General features: G+C 41.0%; 1 protein-coding gene across 1 annotated transcript in view; it reads right to left on the bottom strand.

Moving 5' to 3' along the window:
• Positions 1-251: 251 nt before the first annotated feature.
• Positions 252-16,822, bottom strand: part of LOC115107508 (sterile alpha motif domain-containing protein 5-like) — a 38,400-nt gene continuing 21,829 nt past the window's right edge. The window contains exons 2-3 of the mRNA XM_065008495.1: positions 11,778-11,881; positions 252-396 (exon numbers count right to left, since the gene is read on the bottom strand). Of these exons, the coding sequence (XP_064864567.1) occupies positions 252-396; positions 11,778-11,881 (249 nt within the window). The remainder of the gene's footprint in view (positions 397-11,777; positions 11,882-16,822) is intronic.

Here is a 16,822-nt window from a genome sequence, read left to right as displayed (position 1 = left end):
GTTGAGTACCAGGTGGTTAGTTACTGACTTGTAACAGTGACTACATTTCAGGGCAGGGTACTGGGCGGAGGCCGGCTAGTGGTGACTATTTAACATTCTGATGGCCTGGAGATAGAAGCTGTTATTCAGTCTCTCGGTCCCAGCTTTGATGCACCTATACTGCCTCCACCTTCTAGATGGTAGCACGGTGAACAGGCCGTGGCTCTGGTCTTCCTGTGACACTGGGTGCTGTGGATGTCCTTGAGGGCAGACTATGTGCCCCCAGTGATGTGTTTGGCTGACCACACCAGAGCCCTGCAGTTGCGGATGGTGCTAAAGCCCGACAGGATGCTCTCAATGGTGCATCTGTAGAAGTTTGTGAAGGTGCTATTGGCCAAGACAAATTTCTTCAGCCTCCTGAGGGAGTTTTCACGTCATCACGCAACAGATGTCATCAGAGCGTGCAACAGAGCGTGTATCTACACTCGGTTTGTGTTTTTAATTAAATAGTTTTCATTAAATAGTTTTTAATCATAGTTAAAGTATGTATTACTACTGATTCCACGACAAGGTCAGCCTTTATGGCTGGGACCGCAAGTTTGTGTCTCGGATTCCTGTTAAGTAGCAGTTAGCTGCTAGCCATCATGAAAACGGAGCAAGTTAACGCTAGCAGTGTTAGCCCACCAGTGTTTTAATCCACGGCTGGGCACAAATCCTTCAGGTAGGAGCTGATTTCCAAACAATCACAAGATGAAGATAATGTGGAAATGGGAAATGGACAGGGATTTGTCTGCCCTAAATGCTCCCCTATCAAGCATCTTAAGGAAGAGATCCTCTGGTGTTTAGCTCGGCTGTGAGAAAAGGATCAACTGCTTTCTAAGTACACCAACCTTGCTGTAACCCAGGCAAAACAAACCTCAGTTTTAAATGCCTCCTATAGCAAAGCTGGCGATGAGTCGGACGGCCATGGGAGACTGGGAGACTGGGCACTCGCAAGGCATAGGAGATCGGGGAGGCAGTCTGAACACCCTTCATCTATCCGAGAAGATCCAGACATCAAACAGCTGTGCTCCCGCTTGAGACGGAGCTAGCAGCCTCGGGAGTCAGCGTGGATCCTTGGTTTATACCAACAGAAGGCGGCCACCCAGTGGCACCCTCCCCCACGGCCACCACAGTCCAGGTGTGGTGGCTGTAGAGAATGATTCCATCATGACCACCATCATTATGGGCAGCTTGATGGTGACAGATTTTGGCCTGCCTACGGTCTGTTGACCGACCAAGGTCCACTGTCACCCAGGAGCCAGCGTCCATGACATGAATTCCCTCCTACCCAAGGTTCTGACCAACCACCATCGTCACTCACATGCGTTTTAACGACCTCCGTTTTAAGCAATCTGAGGAACTGCAGCAGGACTCCAAAAATGTTTTAAACACCCTCGCTAGCACAGGGAAGAGAATAATTATCTCTGGCCACCTCTCGTGCTACCATTTAATATAAACTGAGCAAAACCATAACCAAAATTGAACCTTGTGGAATGCCCACGTGAAATGTATTTTTTCGGATTTATGTTCACCACAAGGCTGACAAAAAAACTCTTGACCGGTTAAATAGGTCCTAAACCACCTCTCCAGTGTGTCCAGAAAGACATCATGGTCAACAGTGTCGAATGCATCACTTAAATCCAATAGTAGAAGGACAGAGAGCTGTTTGGCATCTGTTTGGCATCTCTAAGATAATTTATTGCTTTAACTAAGGCTATCTCTGTGCTGTGTTGGGCACGAAAACCAGATTGTAATTCTTCAAAAATGCAGTTCCCTAACATTTTTGGGATCAGTAAGCAAATGTTTGGTCTTGTGAGTGGAAACTTGTACATTGTGATTATTTTGAACTTCCGGTGCACGTTTACAGTGAACAATGAGGCTGTACCCTTACAGTTTTAGACAGTAGCCAAAAGTATATTGTGGCTATTGTTGGGGAATAATCAGAATTGGTTGGTAACATAGGTAAGATGTTTTATATTCATCATATGTTTGTAAGTTACTTCTCATCAGAATGTGTTTGTATAATACTGTGGCGGGGTTGCAGTATCTGTTCTATGTCAAGACTAAGTTGCTTGGGCCGCAGAGAGGGGAGAGGTCAAGCGTGTATCTCTTGGCTCCACAATGTCTGTGTGCCAGTCAGTGTGTCTCTGTGATCTTGTCAAGATAGGATGGATTTGATATATGGCTGTTGATATGGAGGATTTGTTTATGGTTCTGAGTTTGAGAAGAGAAGAGAACATAGTTTAGGAGACAAAGCTGAACGATGAATTATGCCGATGCTGTCTTATCCTGTGTGTGTCTTTGCTATAAAGGATCTCAGTTGAAATGTGGAGGGGACTCTCAGAGAATTCATTGATAGACACTGAATTGATCTGAGAGTCACAGGGTTGTGATAGAGCTCATATAATTAAAGATGGACTTTGATAACATATCTCTGACTTGTGTGTGGTTTGCTCTCATGATTTGGTAAATAGAGGAAATTTCCACGACACTATTTTTAGCATAAAGTAGGCCTACCAACAGAACCATTGGAGCAAATCCCATAACATTTTCACATGGAAATAGCTTTTGATTTCTATGATATAACCTTCAGTAACCTACAGTATTTGTGGTGTTCAATTGCAGGCCTACATTGCATGTCTTTACATAATGAAGGGCTTGATATGAATTCATTATTTTGTACTTGGTTTGTAACACAATGGGCCAAATACTGTAGGTTTTGTAAATGACATTGTGTTGTATGATGCAAGAAACCACTTTACAAAATGAAATTAATTATTATTACCATACAGAGAATTAGACAATGTAGGCTACCCTCTGCCTATTGGCTTATTTGTATATTCAAGCCTGTCTTAAAATACAACACTGATCCTTTAATAAGACATAAGCTATTTTTATCTTTGATTAAAGAAATATATATATTTCACTTTTATTTAACCAGGTAGGCTAGTTGAGAACAAGTTCTCATTTACAACTGCGACCTGGCCAAGAATAAAGCAAAGCAGTTCGACACATACAACAACACAGAGTTACACATGGAATAAAACATACAGTCAATAATACAGTAGGAAAAAAAAGTATATATACAGTGTGTGCAAATGAGGTAAGATAAGGGAGGTAAGGCAATAAATAGGACATGGTGGCGAAGGAATTTTATTTACCTGACTGGCTTTTCAAAGACAGCTTGACATTTAGCCTACATGTGGTGTGCTCTTGTAGGAAGCAGTACCTATACTCATCTATAACTGGACTAATAACAACAAATGTGCTTTGATCTGAAAAGAGCATTCACTCTCACATGACTGAAAGACCGCTTGTGGGCTACCCCAGCAAATAGAATTCTACTCAGTTGTACTCTGGCTCTGTCAACAACAAAATCACAGACTTCAATCTTGCAAAATGTGATTTGTTTTGGATTGTTGCATTGAATAGGGGTTGATATAATGTTGATTCCCCCAGGGGTACGCGCAATGCGTCGGGGGTACGCCAAATAAAAATATGATTTACATTTATAAAAAGTCCATTTATATTTTCCAACTAAGCTACACATTTGGGTGAGGTTTTTTGCTCACCTGAGTTCCCTGTTGGTTAAAAAAAAGTAAGACCTGCTTCCATAGAGACACACACCAGCTCTACTGGTAGTTCTGCTACTACCAGCAGTACTACACCTGCACGAGCACATCCAACGCTAGCATCAGTAATTCTACATTTGTTGTTAGCCCAGCTAGCATGGACACTGACAGTTGTGAATCTGATGCAGCCAAAGAGCTACTGCCCCCTTACCTGGGAAAACACCGAACAACAGACAGGGATGTTGGACCATCGAAGAGGGGCAAATGTGATGAGAAATACATTGATTTGGGATTCACTTATAATGGGAGTAGTGCCTTTCCTCCGCCACAGTGTGTTATATGTGCAAAAGTACTATCTCACAACTTGATGAAACCTTCACTCTTGTGCAGACATTTAGAAACAAAACATGCCATGATTTTTTTGAGCGAGAATTAAGACGACTTTTGTGTAGTAAGACCTGTATAAAAGCAACAGATACCATTAATAAGAAGGGGCTAGAAGCATCTTGTATGGTGAGCTACCGAGTGGCTAAGACATGCAAGCCCCATACTATCCTGCTACCGCAGATATGGCTGGGACAATACTGGGGGAAAAGGACCAAAAAACTATACGGACAATATCTTCATCAAACAACACTGTTTTACGACACATCAGTGACATGGCAGGAGATGTTTTGAAATAATTACTGCTTAGTATTCAAGCCAGTGAATTCTATGCGTTACAGCTGAATGAGTCAACAGACTTGGCAGGCCTGGCACAGCTCCTGGTATATGCCCGTTACGTTTATGAGGGTCAATTAAGGAAGACATTCTCTTCTGCAAACCACTGGAAACCAGGACAACAGGAGAGGGTATTTTTAAAGTACTGGACAGTTTTGTAACATCAATTGGACTTTGGTGGTCAAGAGGTGTTGGTATCTGTTATGATGGAGCAAAAGCCATGACAGGGAGACAAAGTGGAGTGGTAACGCGCTTGCAATCAGTTACGCCCGACACCACTTGGGTACACTGCAGCATCTACCGAGAGGCTCTTGCTGCCAAAGGAATGCCCGACAGCTTGAAATACGTTTTGTGCACCGCAGTGAAAATGGTTAACTTTGTTAAATCAAGGCCCCTGAACTCTCATGTATTTTCTGCATTATGCAATGATACAGGCAGCGACAATGTAACGCTTTTACAACATACATACAAGTGTGATGGTTATCAAGGGGCATTGACATGTGTTTTTGAATGGAGAGACAAGCTTAAAGTTTCTTTACTGACCATAATTTTCACTTGTCTGACTGCTTGCATGATGACGAGTTCCTAACACGACTGGCCTATCTGGGTGATGTTTTTTGATTGATCTGAAGCTAGGATTACAGGGACTCTCTGCAATTATATTCAATGTACGGTACAAAATGTAGGCTTTGATTAACCTCTTCAGTCGACCCTCTACTTTTTTGAACATTTTGTTAAAAATCGCGCAACATTTCAGCGCCCTGCTACTCATGCCAGGAATATAGTACGTTCATATGGTTAGAATGTGTGTATAGGAAACCCTCGGACGTTTTTAAAACTGGTTAAATCACGACTGTGGCTATTACATAACGTGCGTTACATCGGAAAGCGCAGGAAAACCTGATCACAGAAAATGGAAATAAATATCCTTGCGCCACTACCGCAATTGTTAACAGTGAGCCGAATTAGATAAGACCGAGCATTCAACTCCCACAGCATCCCCATGTTGTCGAGTATCTTGTGAATTTAATCATCTTTGATTCTTGGTTGAACCGAAAGAGGGGCACCGCTTACCTCCGGTCTCCGCCCAGATCATTCCGGAAGAGCTCTCTCCTGAAATTTTTTCCAAGACGACAGCTAATGATATCTACATCGCCTACGGATGATTTTTATCGCTTATTAACGTTTACTAATACCTAAAGTAGCATTACAAACGTATTTCGAAGTGTTTTGTGAAAGTTTATCGTCTACTTTTTGAATTTTAAAAAATGACGTTACGTTGTGAAATCGCTGTTTTTTTCGTTTATCACACAGTCTACATATAACGATATCTTGGCTTTATATGGCCCGATTTAATCGAAATAAAGACCCAATAGTGTTTATGGGACATCTAGGAGTGCCAACAAAGAAGATGGTGAAAGGTAACGACTGTTTTCTATTTTATTGTGCGGTTTGTGTAACGCCGAAATGCTAATTATTTTGTTTACGTCCCCTGCTGTGCTTTTCTGTTGTAGTGTATTGGTGCATGCTATCAGATAATAGCTTCTCATGCTGTCGCCGAAAAGCATTTTAAAAATCTGACTTGTTGCCTGGATTCACAACGAGTGTAGCTTTAATTTGATACCCTGCATGTGTATTTTAATGAACTTTTGAGTTTTAACTAATACTATTAGCATTTAGCGTAGCGCATTTGCATTTCCAGAGCTCTAGTTGGGACGCAAGCGTCCCAGGTAGAGGTAAGAGGTTAAGAAGTTGGAGCTCTTCTCTCTCTGCATTAACAAGGACAACACACAGGTCTTTCCATCATTGTATGATTTTTTTGTGTGCCAATGAACTCAAGCTTACGGACAATGTCAAATGTGATATAGCGAAGCCCCTGAGTGAGTTGGGTGTGCAATTACACAGGTACTTTCGTGAAATGGATGACACAAACAACTGGATTAGTTATCCCTTTCATGCCTTGCCTCCAGTCCACTTACCAATATCTGAAGAAGAGAGCCTCATCGAAATTGCAACAAGCGGTTCTGTGAAAATTGAATTTAATCAGAAGACACTGCCAGATTTCTGGATTGGGCTGCACTCGGCGTATTCTGCCTTGGCAAATCACGCTGTTAAGACACTGATGCCCTTTGCAACCACGTACCAATATGAGAGTGGATTCTCAGCCCTCACTAGCATGAAGGCTAAATACAGGCGCAGACTGTGACGGGATTCGTCCTCCTCTGACGAGGAGTATGAGAGATCGGACCAATATGCAGCGTGGTACGCGTTCGTCATGTTTTAATGAACAAAATCACTGAACACGAAAATACAAAATAACAAATTGAAAGACAGAAATGAAACCGAAACAGTTCCATGTGGAACACACAGACACAGAAAACAATCACCCGCAAAACACTGGTGGGAAAAGGCTACCTAAGTATGATTCTCAATCAGAGACAACTACACCTGCCTCTGATTGAGAACCATACCAGGCCAAACGTAAAATACAACATAAAAACAAACAGACTGCCCACCCCAACTCACGCCCTGACCATACTAAAACAAAGACAAAACAAAGGAACTAAGGTCAGAATGTGACACAGACTGTGTGGGAAATGATTCAGTACAACCCAACATTGCAGAGTATCCAATACAACCCAACATTGCAGAGTTATGTGCATCCTTTCAAGCACACTCTTCTCATTAACCTGTGGGGAGTTATTTACAATTTGATGAACAAATACGTTTTTACATGTAAGAGGGTTAAATAAAGAGCAAAATTCTTGATTATTATTATATTTTTTATTTGTGCCCTGGTCCTATAAGCCAGGTTGTGACATAAACTCACACTCATTCTTATGTTTAACAAATGTATGTGAGGTGTGTGTGGCCGGCTTACAATGATGGCAAAAAACAACATTTGAGAGTACGCTGACCCTGGTGCTAGAGGGGGTACAAAGCTGGAGGTTGAATGTCTGAAGGGGTACGAGACTATAAAAAGTTTGAGAGCCACTGTAGTAGTGCAAACTAAAGGGGCGATGTTCAAAATCTTGTGTCTTTGCACAGCCTGGCATTTCATCTGCGCAGCAATCCTGGAGGAGGTGCGCGGTCGTGCACGTGCGCAGTTTAGAGGGAACATTGTTTGGCACTTAAACAATATTTTAGAATTTTGTTTAAGAATGGAAGGTTGGAGAATGGGCCGAAAATGGCTAAGAGCGTAAGAATCTAGATGACTTTTCTTCAGTATAGTAGTTCTGTGGGGAAGTGCCTGTGATTAACAATAGCTTGCACTTCAGAAATGTAATTAAAAACTGTTTTGAAAAAGGTAGTGGGAGTAGGATCAAGAAGACCGGTAGAAGGCTTAAGTTGTGATATCACTTTCCTGAGCATGTCTGTGTTAACCAAGGAAAATACTGTATGTTACCCCTTGGCAGCGTTATCATAGATTTTTCACTGCTATGTAGACTATACACAACTTTACATTTCTGTGTCAACACGGATAAATTATTAAGACTGTATTAGTGATCTATACAAAAGTATTTCAGCCACACCCGTTGTTGACAGATGTATAAAATCGAGCACACAGCAATGCAATCTCCATAGACAAACACTTGCAGTAGAATGACCTTACTGAAGAACTCAGTTACTTTCAACGTGGCACCATCATAGGATGCCACCTTTCCAACAAATCAGTTCATCAAACATCTGCCCTGCTAGAGCTGCCCTGGTCAACTGTACAGTGGATTGCGTAAGTATTCATCCCCCTTGGCATTTTTCCTATTTTGTTGCCTTACAACCTGGTATTAAAATAGATTTTGGGGGGATTTGTACACAACATGCCTACGACTTTGAAGATGCAAAATATTTTTTATTGTGAAACAAACAAGAAATAAGCCTATATTAACTGAACTTGAGCGTGCATAACTATTCGCCCCCCCCCCCGCCAAAGGCAATACTTTGTAGAGCCACCTTTTGCAGCAATTACAGCTGCAAGTCTCTTGGGGTATGTCTCTATAAGCTTGGCACATCTAGCCACTGGGATTTTTGCCCATTCTTCAAGGAAAAACTGCTCCAGCTCCTTCAAGTTGGATGGATTCCACTGCTGTACAGCAATCTTTAAGTCATACCACAGATTCTCAATTGGATTGAGGTCTGGGCTTTGACTAGGCCATTCCAAGACATTTAAATGTTTCCTCTTAAACCAGTCGAGTGTTGCTTTAGCAGTATGCTTAGGGTCATTGTCCTGTTAGAAGGTGAACCTCCGTCCCAGTCTCAAATCTCTGGAAGACTGAAACAGGTTTCCCTCAAGAATTTCCCTGTATTTAGCGCCATCTATCTTTCCTTAAATTCTGACCAGTTTCCCAGTCCCTGCCTATGAAAAACATCCCCACAGCATGATGCTGCCACCACCATGCTTCACTGTGAGGATGGAGTTCTCGGGGTGATGTGAGGTGTTGGGTTTGCTCCAGACATAGCATTTTCCTTGATGGTCAAAAAGCTCAATTTTAGTCTCATCTGACCAGAGTACCTTCTTCCATATGTTTGGGGAGTCGCCCACATGCCTCTGGGCGAACACCAAATGTGTTAGCGTATTCTTTTCTTCAAGCAATGCCTTTTTTCTGGCCGCTCTTCCGTAAAGCCCAGCTCTGTGGAGTGTACGGCTTAAAGTGGTCCTATGGACAAATACTCCAATCTCCGCTGTGGAGCTTTGCAGCTCCTTCTGGGTTATCTTTGGTCTCTTTGTTGCTTCTCTGATTAATGCCCTCCTTGCCTGGTCCATGAGTTTTGGTGGGCGCCCCTCTCTTGGCAGGTTTGTTGTGGAGCCATATTCTTTCCATTTTTTAATAATGGATTTAATGGTGCTCTTTGGGATGTTCAAAGTTTCTGATAATTGTTTTATCACCCAACACTGATCTGTACTTCTCCACAACTTTGTCCCTGACCTGTTTGGGGAACTCGGTTTGTGGTGCCCCTTGCTTAGTGGTGTTACAGACTCTGAGGCCTTCCAGAACAGGTGTATATATATTGAGATCATGTGACAGATCATGTGACACTTAGATTGCACACAGGTGGACTTTATTTAACTAATTATGTGAATTCTGAAGGTAATTGGTTGCACCAGATCTTATTTAGGGGCTTCATATCAAAGGGGGTGAATACATATGCACACACCACTTTTTTGTAAGTCCATTACATGAAATCCCAATAAAATTATGTTTCAATTACATGTTGTAATGCAATAAAACAGGAAAACGCCAAGAGGGTTTTATACTTTTGCAAGGCACTGTAAATGCTTTTATTGTAAAGTGGAAACGTCTTGGAGCAACAATGGCGCAGCCGCAAAGTGGTAGGCCACACAAGCTCAGAGAACGGGACCACTGAGTGCTGACGCGAGTAGCACTTCAAAATCGTCTGCCTCTGGAAGCAACGGCGGGCACTGTGTTTTCCTCATGCAGTACCAGTCAAAGTTTGGAAACACCAACTCATTCCAGGGCTTTTCTTTATTTTTACTATTTTCTAAATTGTAAAATAATAGTGAAGACATCAAAACTATGAGATAACACATATTGAATCATGTAGTAACCAAAAATGTGTTAAACAAATCAAAATATATTTATATTTGAGATTCTTAAAAGTAGCCACGGCAGCAGTCACTCTTCCTGGGGTCCAAACATATTAAAGCACTTACATTACCTATATAACAGTACAACATATAACATTAGTACACTACTACATATCTACAATACAAAACGCTTGATACCACCATACAACAATAACACAATGCATGCGTATGCATGTGTCTATACCTGTCTATATCAGTTACCTGATGTGGAATAGAGATCCATGTAGTCATGGCTCTATGTAGTACTGTGTGCCTCCCAGAGTCCGTTCTGGACATTGCAAAGACCTCTGTTGGCATGTCTTGTGGGGTATGCATGGGTGTACGAGGTGTGTGCAAGTATTTTAAACAGACATTCAGCTTGCCAACACCTCATACAAAAATAAGTAGTGATTGAAGTCAATCTCTCTTCCACTTTGAGCCATGAGAGATTGACATGCATGTCATTAATGTTAGCTCTCCGTGTACTTTTAAGGGCCAGCCGTGCGGCCCGGTTTTGTGCCAACTGCAATTTTCCCAAGTCCCTACTGAACAATAGTATAGTTGTGACATAACTAGGGCCTGTAGGACTTGCCTCGTTGATAGTGTTGTTAAGAAGGCAGAGCAGTGCTTTATCATGGACAGACTTCTCCCCATTTTAGCTACTGTTGTATCAATATGTTTTGATCATGACAGTGTATACAATCCAGGGTTAGTCCAAGCAGTTTAGTCACCTCAACTTGCTCAATTTCCACATTATTCATTACGAGATGTAGATGAGGTTTAGGGTTTAGTGAATAATTTGTCACAAAAACAATGCTTTTAGTTTTGGAAATATTTAGGACTAACATTCCTTGCTACCCATTCCGAAACTAACTGCAGTTCTTTGTTAAGAGTTGCAGTCATTTCAGTTGCTGACGTGTATAATGTTGAGTCATCCACATACACTACCGGTCAAAAGTTTTAGAACACCTAGTCATTCCAGGGTTTTTCTTAATTTGTACTATTTTCTAAATTGTTGAATAATAGTGCAGACATCAACACTATGAAATAACACATGGAATCATGTCGTATCCAAAAAAGTGTTAAGATTTTGAGATTCTTCAAATATCCACCCTTTGCCTTGATGACATCATTGCACACTGTTGGCAATCTCTCAACCTTGAATGCTTTTCCAACAGTCTTGAAGGAGTTCCCACATACACTACCGTTCAAAAGTTTGGGGTCATTTAGAAATGTCCTCTTTTTTGAAAGAAAAGCACATTCTTTGTCCATTAAAATAACATCAAATTGATCATAAATGTAGGGTAGACATTATTAATGTTGTAAATGACTATTGTAGCTGGAAATGGCTGATTTTTAATGGAATATCTACATACTGTAGGCACACAGATGCACATTATCAGCAACCATCACTCCTGTGTTCCAATGCCACGTCGTGTTAGCTAATCCAAGTTTACAATTTTAAAAGACTAATTGATCATTAGAAAACCCTTTTGCAATTATGTTAGCAAAGCTGAAAACAGTTGTGCTGATTAAAGAAGCAATACAACTGGCCTTCTTTAGACTAGTTGAGTATCTGGAGCATCAGCATTTGTGGGTTCGATTACAGGCTCAAAATGGTCAGAAACAAATAACTTTCTTCTGAAACTCGTCAGTCTATTCGCTTATTTTGAGAAATTAAGGCTATTCCATGCAAGACATTGCCAAGAAACTGATGATCTCGTACAACGCTGTGTACTACTCCCTTCACAGAACAGCGCAAACTGGCTCAAACCAGAATAGAAAGAGGAGTGGGAGGCCCCGGTGCATAACTGGGGACTTTTATAAGTGGGATGTTCAAAGTTTTGGATATTTTTTTATAACCCAACACTGATATGTACTTCTCCACAACTTTGTCCCTGATGTGTTTGGAGAGCTCCTCGGTCTTCATGGTCCCGCTTGCTTGGTGGTGCCCCTTGTTTAGTGGTGTTGCAGACTCTGGGGCCTTTTAGAACAGGTATACTGAGATTATGAATAGAGGTAAAATCATCATATACTAAGATCATTTGACAGATCATGTGACACTTAGATTGCACACAGGTGGATTTTATTTAGCTAATAATTATGACTTTTGAAGGTATTTGGTTGCACCAGATCTTATTTAGGGGCTTCAACCACTTTTCCGATTTTTATTTATTCAAATGATTTGAAACAAGTGATTTTTTTCATTTCACTTGACAAATTTAGACAAATTTGTGCATGTGTGTCACATGAAATCCAAATAAAAATCCATTTAAATTACATGTTGTAATAAGAAAAACGCTACACTATAGTTCTGATGTTATTTTAATGGACTTAACATTTGATTTTCTTTCAAAAACAAGGACATTTCTGAGTGACCCCAAACTTTTCAACGGTAGTGTATCTGACCATGCAGACTGCAGAAGAAGAAACTGCGTGGTCGAACAACACTGCTGTTTCCTTGAGTGACAGGAGGCTGGGCTTCGTGTGGGAAGCGGCCTAGCAGCAGGAGGAGTGGGAGAAAGACGACTGAAGTTCTTCATACGCACATGTACCCCCTTAAGAGGCAGGCTGGAGAAGAGCTGTGTGTGTGTGTGTTTGTGCCAATCTCATTTACTTTGATTGGTTTATTTGCCCAAGATCAATTCATCTATGTATGAGGGTGTCACTGAGTTTGTGTGTGTGTGCGTATGTGTGTGTTTGCATGTGTCTGTTTGTTTGTTGTCATGGATACAGCTGTCTTGCACAGAGGGGGGATATGAGGGGTATAAGTGGTAGTATACAAGTGTTGAATACAGAGAAGGAGACAGTTTAATCGTTTTAATTTTAAATCTGTGACTTGCCTGTAACAAGCATTCCCGTCTGGAGAACTATGAATTATTTCTCTGGCTGTATGTGTGTCTTTCAATCTCTCTCTATCTCTCCCTCAGAAAATTATTACAATTCCCTCCCAAATTATCACTCAGACCACAGGCTATGGACATGTGACATGAGAAACCAACCACTCTAAGCATCAGGGCTAATCCACAAAGGTTTACGATTACAGAAGATGATGCCATGCAGCAATGAGTATCTACCATGATACTGTACTTAAAACCTAGGAAAAATCTACAGTACAAAACCCATATGTTCGAAACCAAGCACCGGTTTAGGCACTTACGGCATACAGTAGCTTGTTCATTGGGTCAGGACTTTAAGTACTGAGAGTGAATGGGAGCTAAGTGTCTTTATATATAACGAGAATGGAGAGAGAGAATATATGGTGCTGTTTGAAATGTAATGCCCCACTCCTTGAATAGCAGCACGTTGAATCTAAAGCCCAGTGTGTCCATCCTCTCTCTGTCTGTGTGTTTTAGTGCTGAGGTGAGCATAATGGCTCTTTACAGTCCATCCCACTGGGAGGAACGCATTAGCCCATGTGGGAAGAAAGATTTCACACTGGGACTCACACACAGTCCTTCATAACAGACTAATTTCTCCAGGGGTGCAGTTTAGCCTCGCAGATAGCTATTCATTACCATAGGTGTTGGTTCATTTGGGATTTTAGTGTGCGTGTGTATGTGCATGAGTAAGAGAGAGAGAAAGAGAGAGCGTAAGAAAGAGAGAGAGAGACAAAGGAATAGAGAGACAGATATTCCATCATTAAACAGCCATGTGGTGTTGTGCCAATTATTATTATTATTGTTTTGACATATTAACTGATGGAATGACCTGATATCCCCTGGGCCTATTGAACAACTTTAACCCTTTGACGCGTGCGATCACATATTTGTGATCATTGTTGAGGGTGTCCCTGCAGCGTACCATCGTAAATATGTGATTGGAGAGTAGCAACAGTACGTATGATGCAACAAACACGTCGAAACAGCATTCTTGTCTAAAAAGTACCTAAACAAAGTTTTCTTTGTTCACAACTTTATTCCTCAATTTGGCCAGGTCGCAGTTGTAAATGAGAACTTGTTCTCAACTAGCCAACCTGGTTAAATAAAGGTGAAATAAAATAAAAATGTTATATTTTATTGTAAAAGATAAATGCGAAGTTCATCATCCAAGCATCACTGTCACGACTTCCGCCGAAGTCGGTTCCTCTCCTTGTTCGGGCGGTGTTCGGCAGTTGGCGTCACCAGTCTTCTAGCCATCGTCGATCCACTTTTCATTTTCCATTTGTTTAGTCTTGTTTTCCTACACACCTGGTTTTCATTTCCCTCATTAAGTGTTGTGTTTTTAACCCTCTGTTCCCCCCATGTCTTTGTGTGGAATTGTTTGTTGTAATTGCTTGTGCACATGTTTACTGGTGTGCGTCGGGTTTTGTACCCATTGTTTGTTATTTCTTTATGTCGTTGGTTTTGCAATTAAACTGCTCCGGCTATTAGCGACCTAACAGAGAGACTTACAATGTACCACATCTCTGGTAAGCACTGTAATGTTGTTTAGAAAAGCTAAGCTAACAGTAGCTAACATCTTTATGATGGCAGCCATGTTTGTTTATGTTTGACAAGCGAAAACGTCCTAATCCCAGACTGCCATTCACTATAAAACTCATGTAAACAAAGTCAAAGTCAAAGATGGCTGTGCCCATTGCCTGAAAAATATAAACATAGTTTGGCTGCTTTTCAGCATATTGCAAATCTTCGATGTACTTGTTACAGTGTATTCAAGAACCGGAGCAAATTACTTGACAAGTCGTTTACAGTTTTTAACAAATCACAAAGCAAATTAAATGTTGTCACCTCACAGATCACCAGCCAAATAGAAGCCTACTGCCTAGCCTAACCATAGCGTGAAAGCTAAACAGGGTTGCCATCACTTCACCTCATTTTGTTGTAACATCTTTGGTCAGACAGACATTTATATGACAACCAGAATGCATTCTATGATGTCAGCAAACATGTTGCCAGACATAGCTGGTATTTAGCTCAGCATTATTTCATCATAATCAGTACAACCTTCCAAAAAGTATTTTACACACATTATATTTGCCCGTTACAGTCTTTACAAGAACTGGAAGGCATGATTTGTCACCAGAACTTAAAAACGTGAATAAAATAGTAAATGCATTATGCTCCACACATACTTTGATAGGAATGTACACATGTCCAAAGTTATTATTAGCAAGGAAAACAACAATGAAGGCAATGGGGGCACCAGCCGCAAAATGTGCCAGGGGGAAAATATTTGTTCTGTTCTGACTGTAGATTTGCAAATGTCTGCATACTTGATCCGGGGAAACACTGGGGAAGTGCTTGGGCTCTTGTCGAAGAGAGAAGTTTGTATGGCTCAGTGAAGCCTCAAACATGAATTGTCCGCAACAGTGAAATGGGCTACTTCTATGTGAATGAATGCAGAGGTGGAACACACCTAAATTTAAACTGAAAATAAAACTTGTTACAAAAATATTTGAAATTGACAAGTTGATAGATAATTAGCAGGCACTGTGCCTTGGTTTGAAGGCAGCGCAGGTTAACTGTCCTGTTGCGTAATAATCATATTTTGGAACAGTGAGTGCATTCTGATATTACGGCCATAAAAAAACTTATTCTGGGGTGACCGTTAGAGATATTTGGAACTCACACGTGAAAATGTTAAAGGCGTCAACTACCACAGCAGTTTGCCTACGTGGCAACATCATCTGCCTTGGCATGATATGACTCACAAGTCGAGGGTGGCCATGAAGACCAAGTGGCCACACTACCTGAAGAGTCAACATGAACTGCCCTCATCTATTTTCCACTTCACAGAAACCGGCTCCAAAATGACCCTTGCACTCAACGTGTCAACTACAAAGCAGGAACACTTTGAGCAAAACTCTCAGTAGTTCTGCTTGGCAAGCACGCAAGAACAGGCAGTGAATGTTCAAATAGGACTCAGAGAAATACAGTGTATGACTGCCCACCATATTTCCTTTATTGGGTTACTGGTTACACCCTCATACTATTAAATTAAAAACACATTTACCCTACCTGAAACCTGCTGCACCTAATTATAGTTATTTTTCTAAACATTGGAAATCAGAACCTACTTGATCTTCTACCAGGTGTATACCTGATTGTTCTTGACACACCTCTCCCTGGTCTTTGTTTGTCCCTCTCCTCTCACCGTAGCTGTGATTGTGAATTGACGGAAATGGAGAGCACCAAAACACAGCACTAGTGAAAGGACATGTGGCTCCATCAGCCTGCAGTCAAAAAATGGGGGCATCTCACTGTGTTTAACTTCCACTTCCTAACCACACAGACATGGGGCTTACAGATGAGAGAGAGACTGTATTATGGTGGAGGACAGGGTAGCTATTTGATTTAATATAATTCAGGCAGTTACAAATGATAAGGAAATTTGACCAAATTGTATAATCAAATCAAATTGTATTTGTCACATAAAATATCACGGACCGGTAACACGTTGTGATAATTTCGTTGGCTGAGCACTTTTTAAAGGTTGTCCTCTGTAGTTCAATCGGAGCATGGCGCTTACAATGCCAGGATAGTATGTAATATTCCCAGGACCACCTCTATGTAAAATGTGTATGCATGTAGTTTGGGATAAAAGCGTCTGCTAAATGGCATATATTTTTTATTATATTATTATATACTGTATTATAATATTTATTAACCAACAGTATTCTCCATAGATATCTACTGTATCTTCCACACAGTTGCCAAGGAAACGCCAGCAGTTGCCAACAGTCGTTTAAAATTCCAAAATGAGACAGTTGAATCTCTTTGGAAATTCCAGAGGTGGAATATTTTTCAACAAAGTGCCATTCTCCAGAAACACAAAACAGTTAACGCACAGTTAGCCTATTTATTTTCCATAACACCTCAATTCCCAAAACCTGCCATTAACCAATTATCATACAGCCAGGCAACCTGACATGACATGCATTTTGTGAGGAGAGGAAAATGAAATGAGGAAGCAGAACTAAGCC

The sequence above is a fragment of the Oncorhynchus nerka genome, linkage group LG24, assembly GCF_034236695.1.
Source record: "Oncorhynchus nerka isolate Pitt River linkage group LG24, Oner_Uvic_2.0, whole genome shotgun sequence".
Lineage (NCBI taxonomy): Eukaryota > Metazoa > Chordata > Actinopteri > Salmoniformes > Salmonidae > Oncorhynchus > Oncorhynchus nerka.
This window is presented reverse-complemented; position numbering and strand designations above follow the sequence as displayed.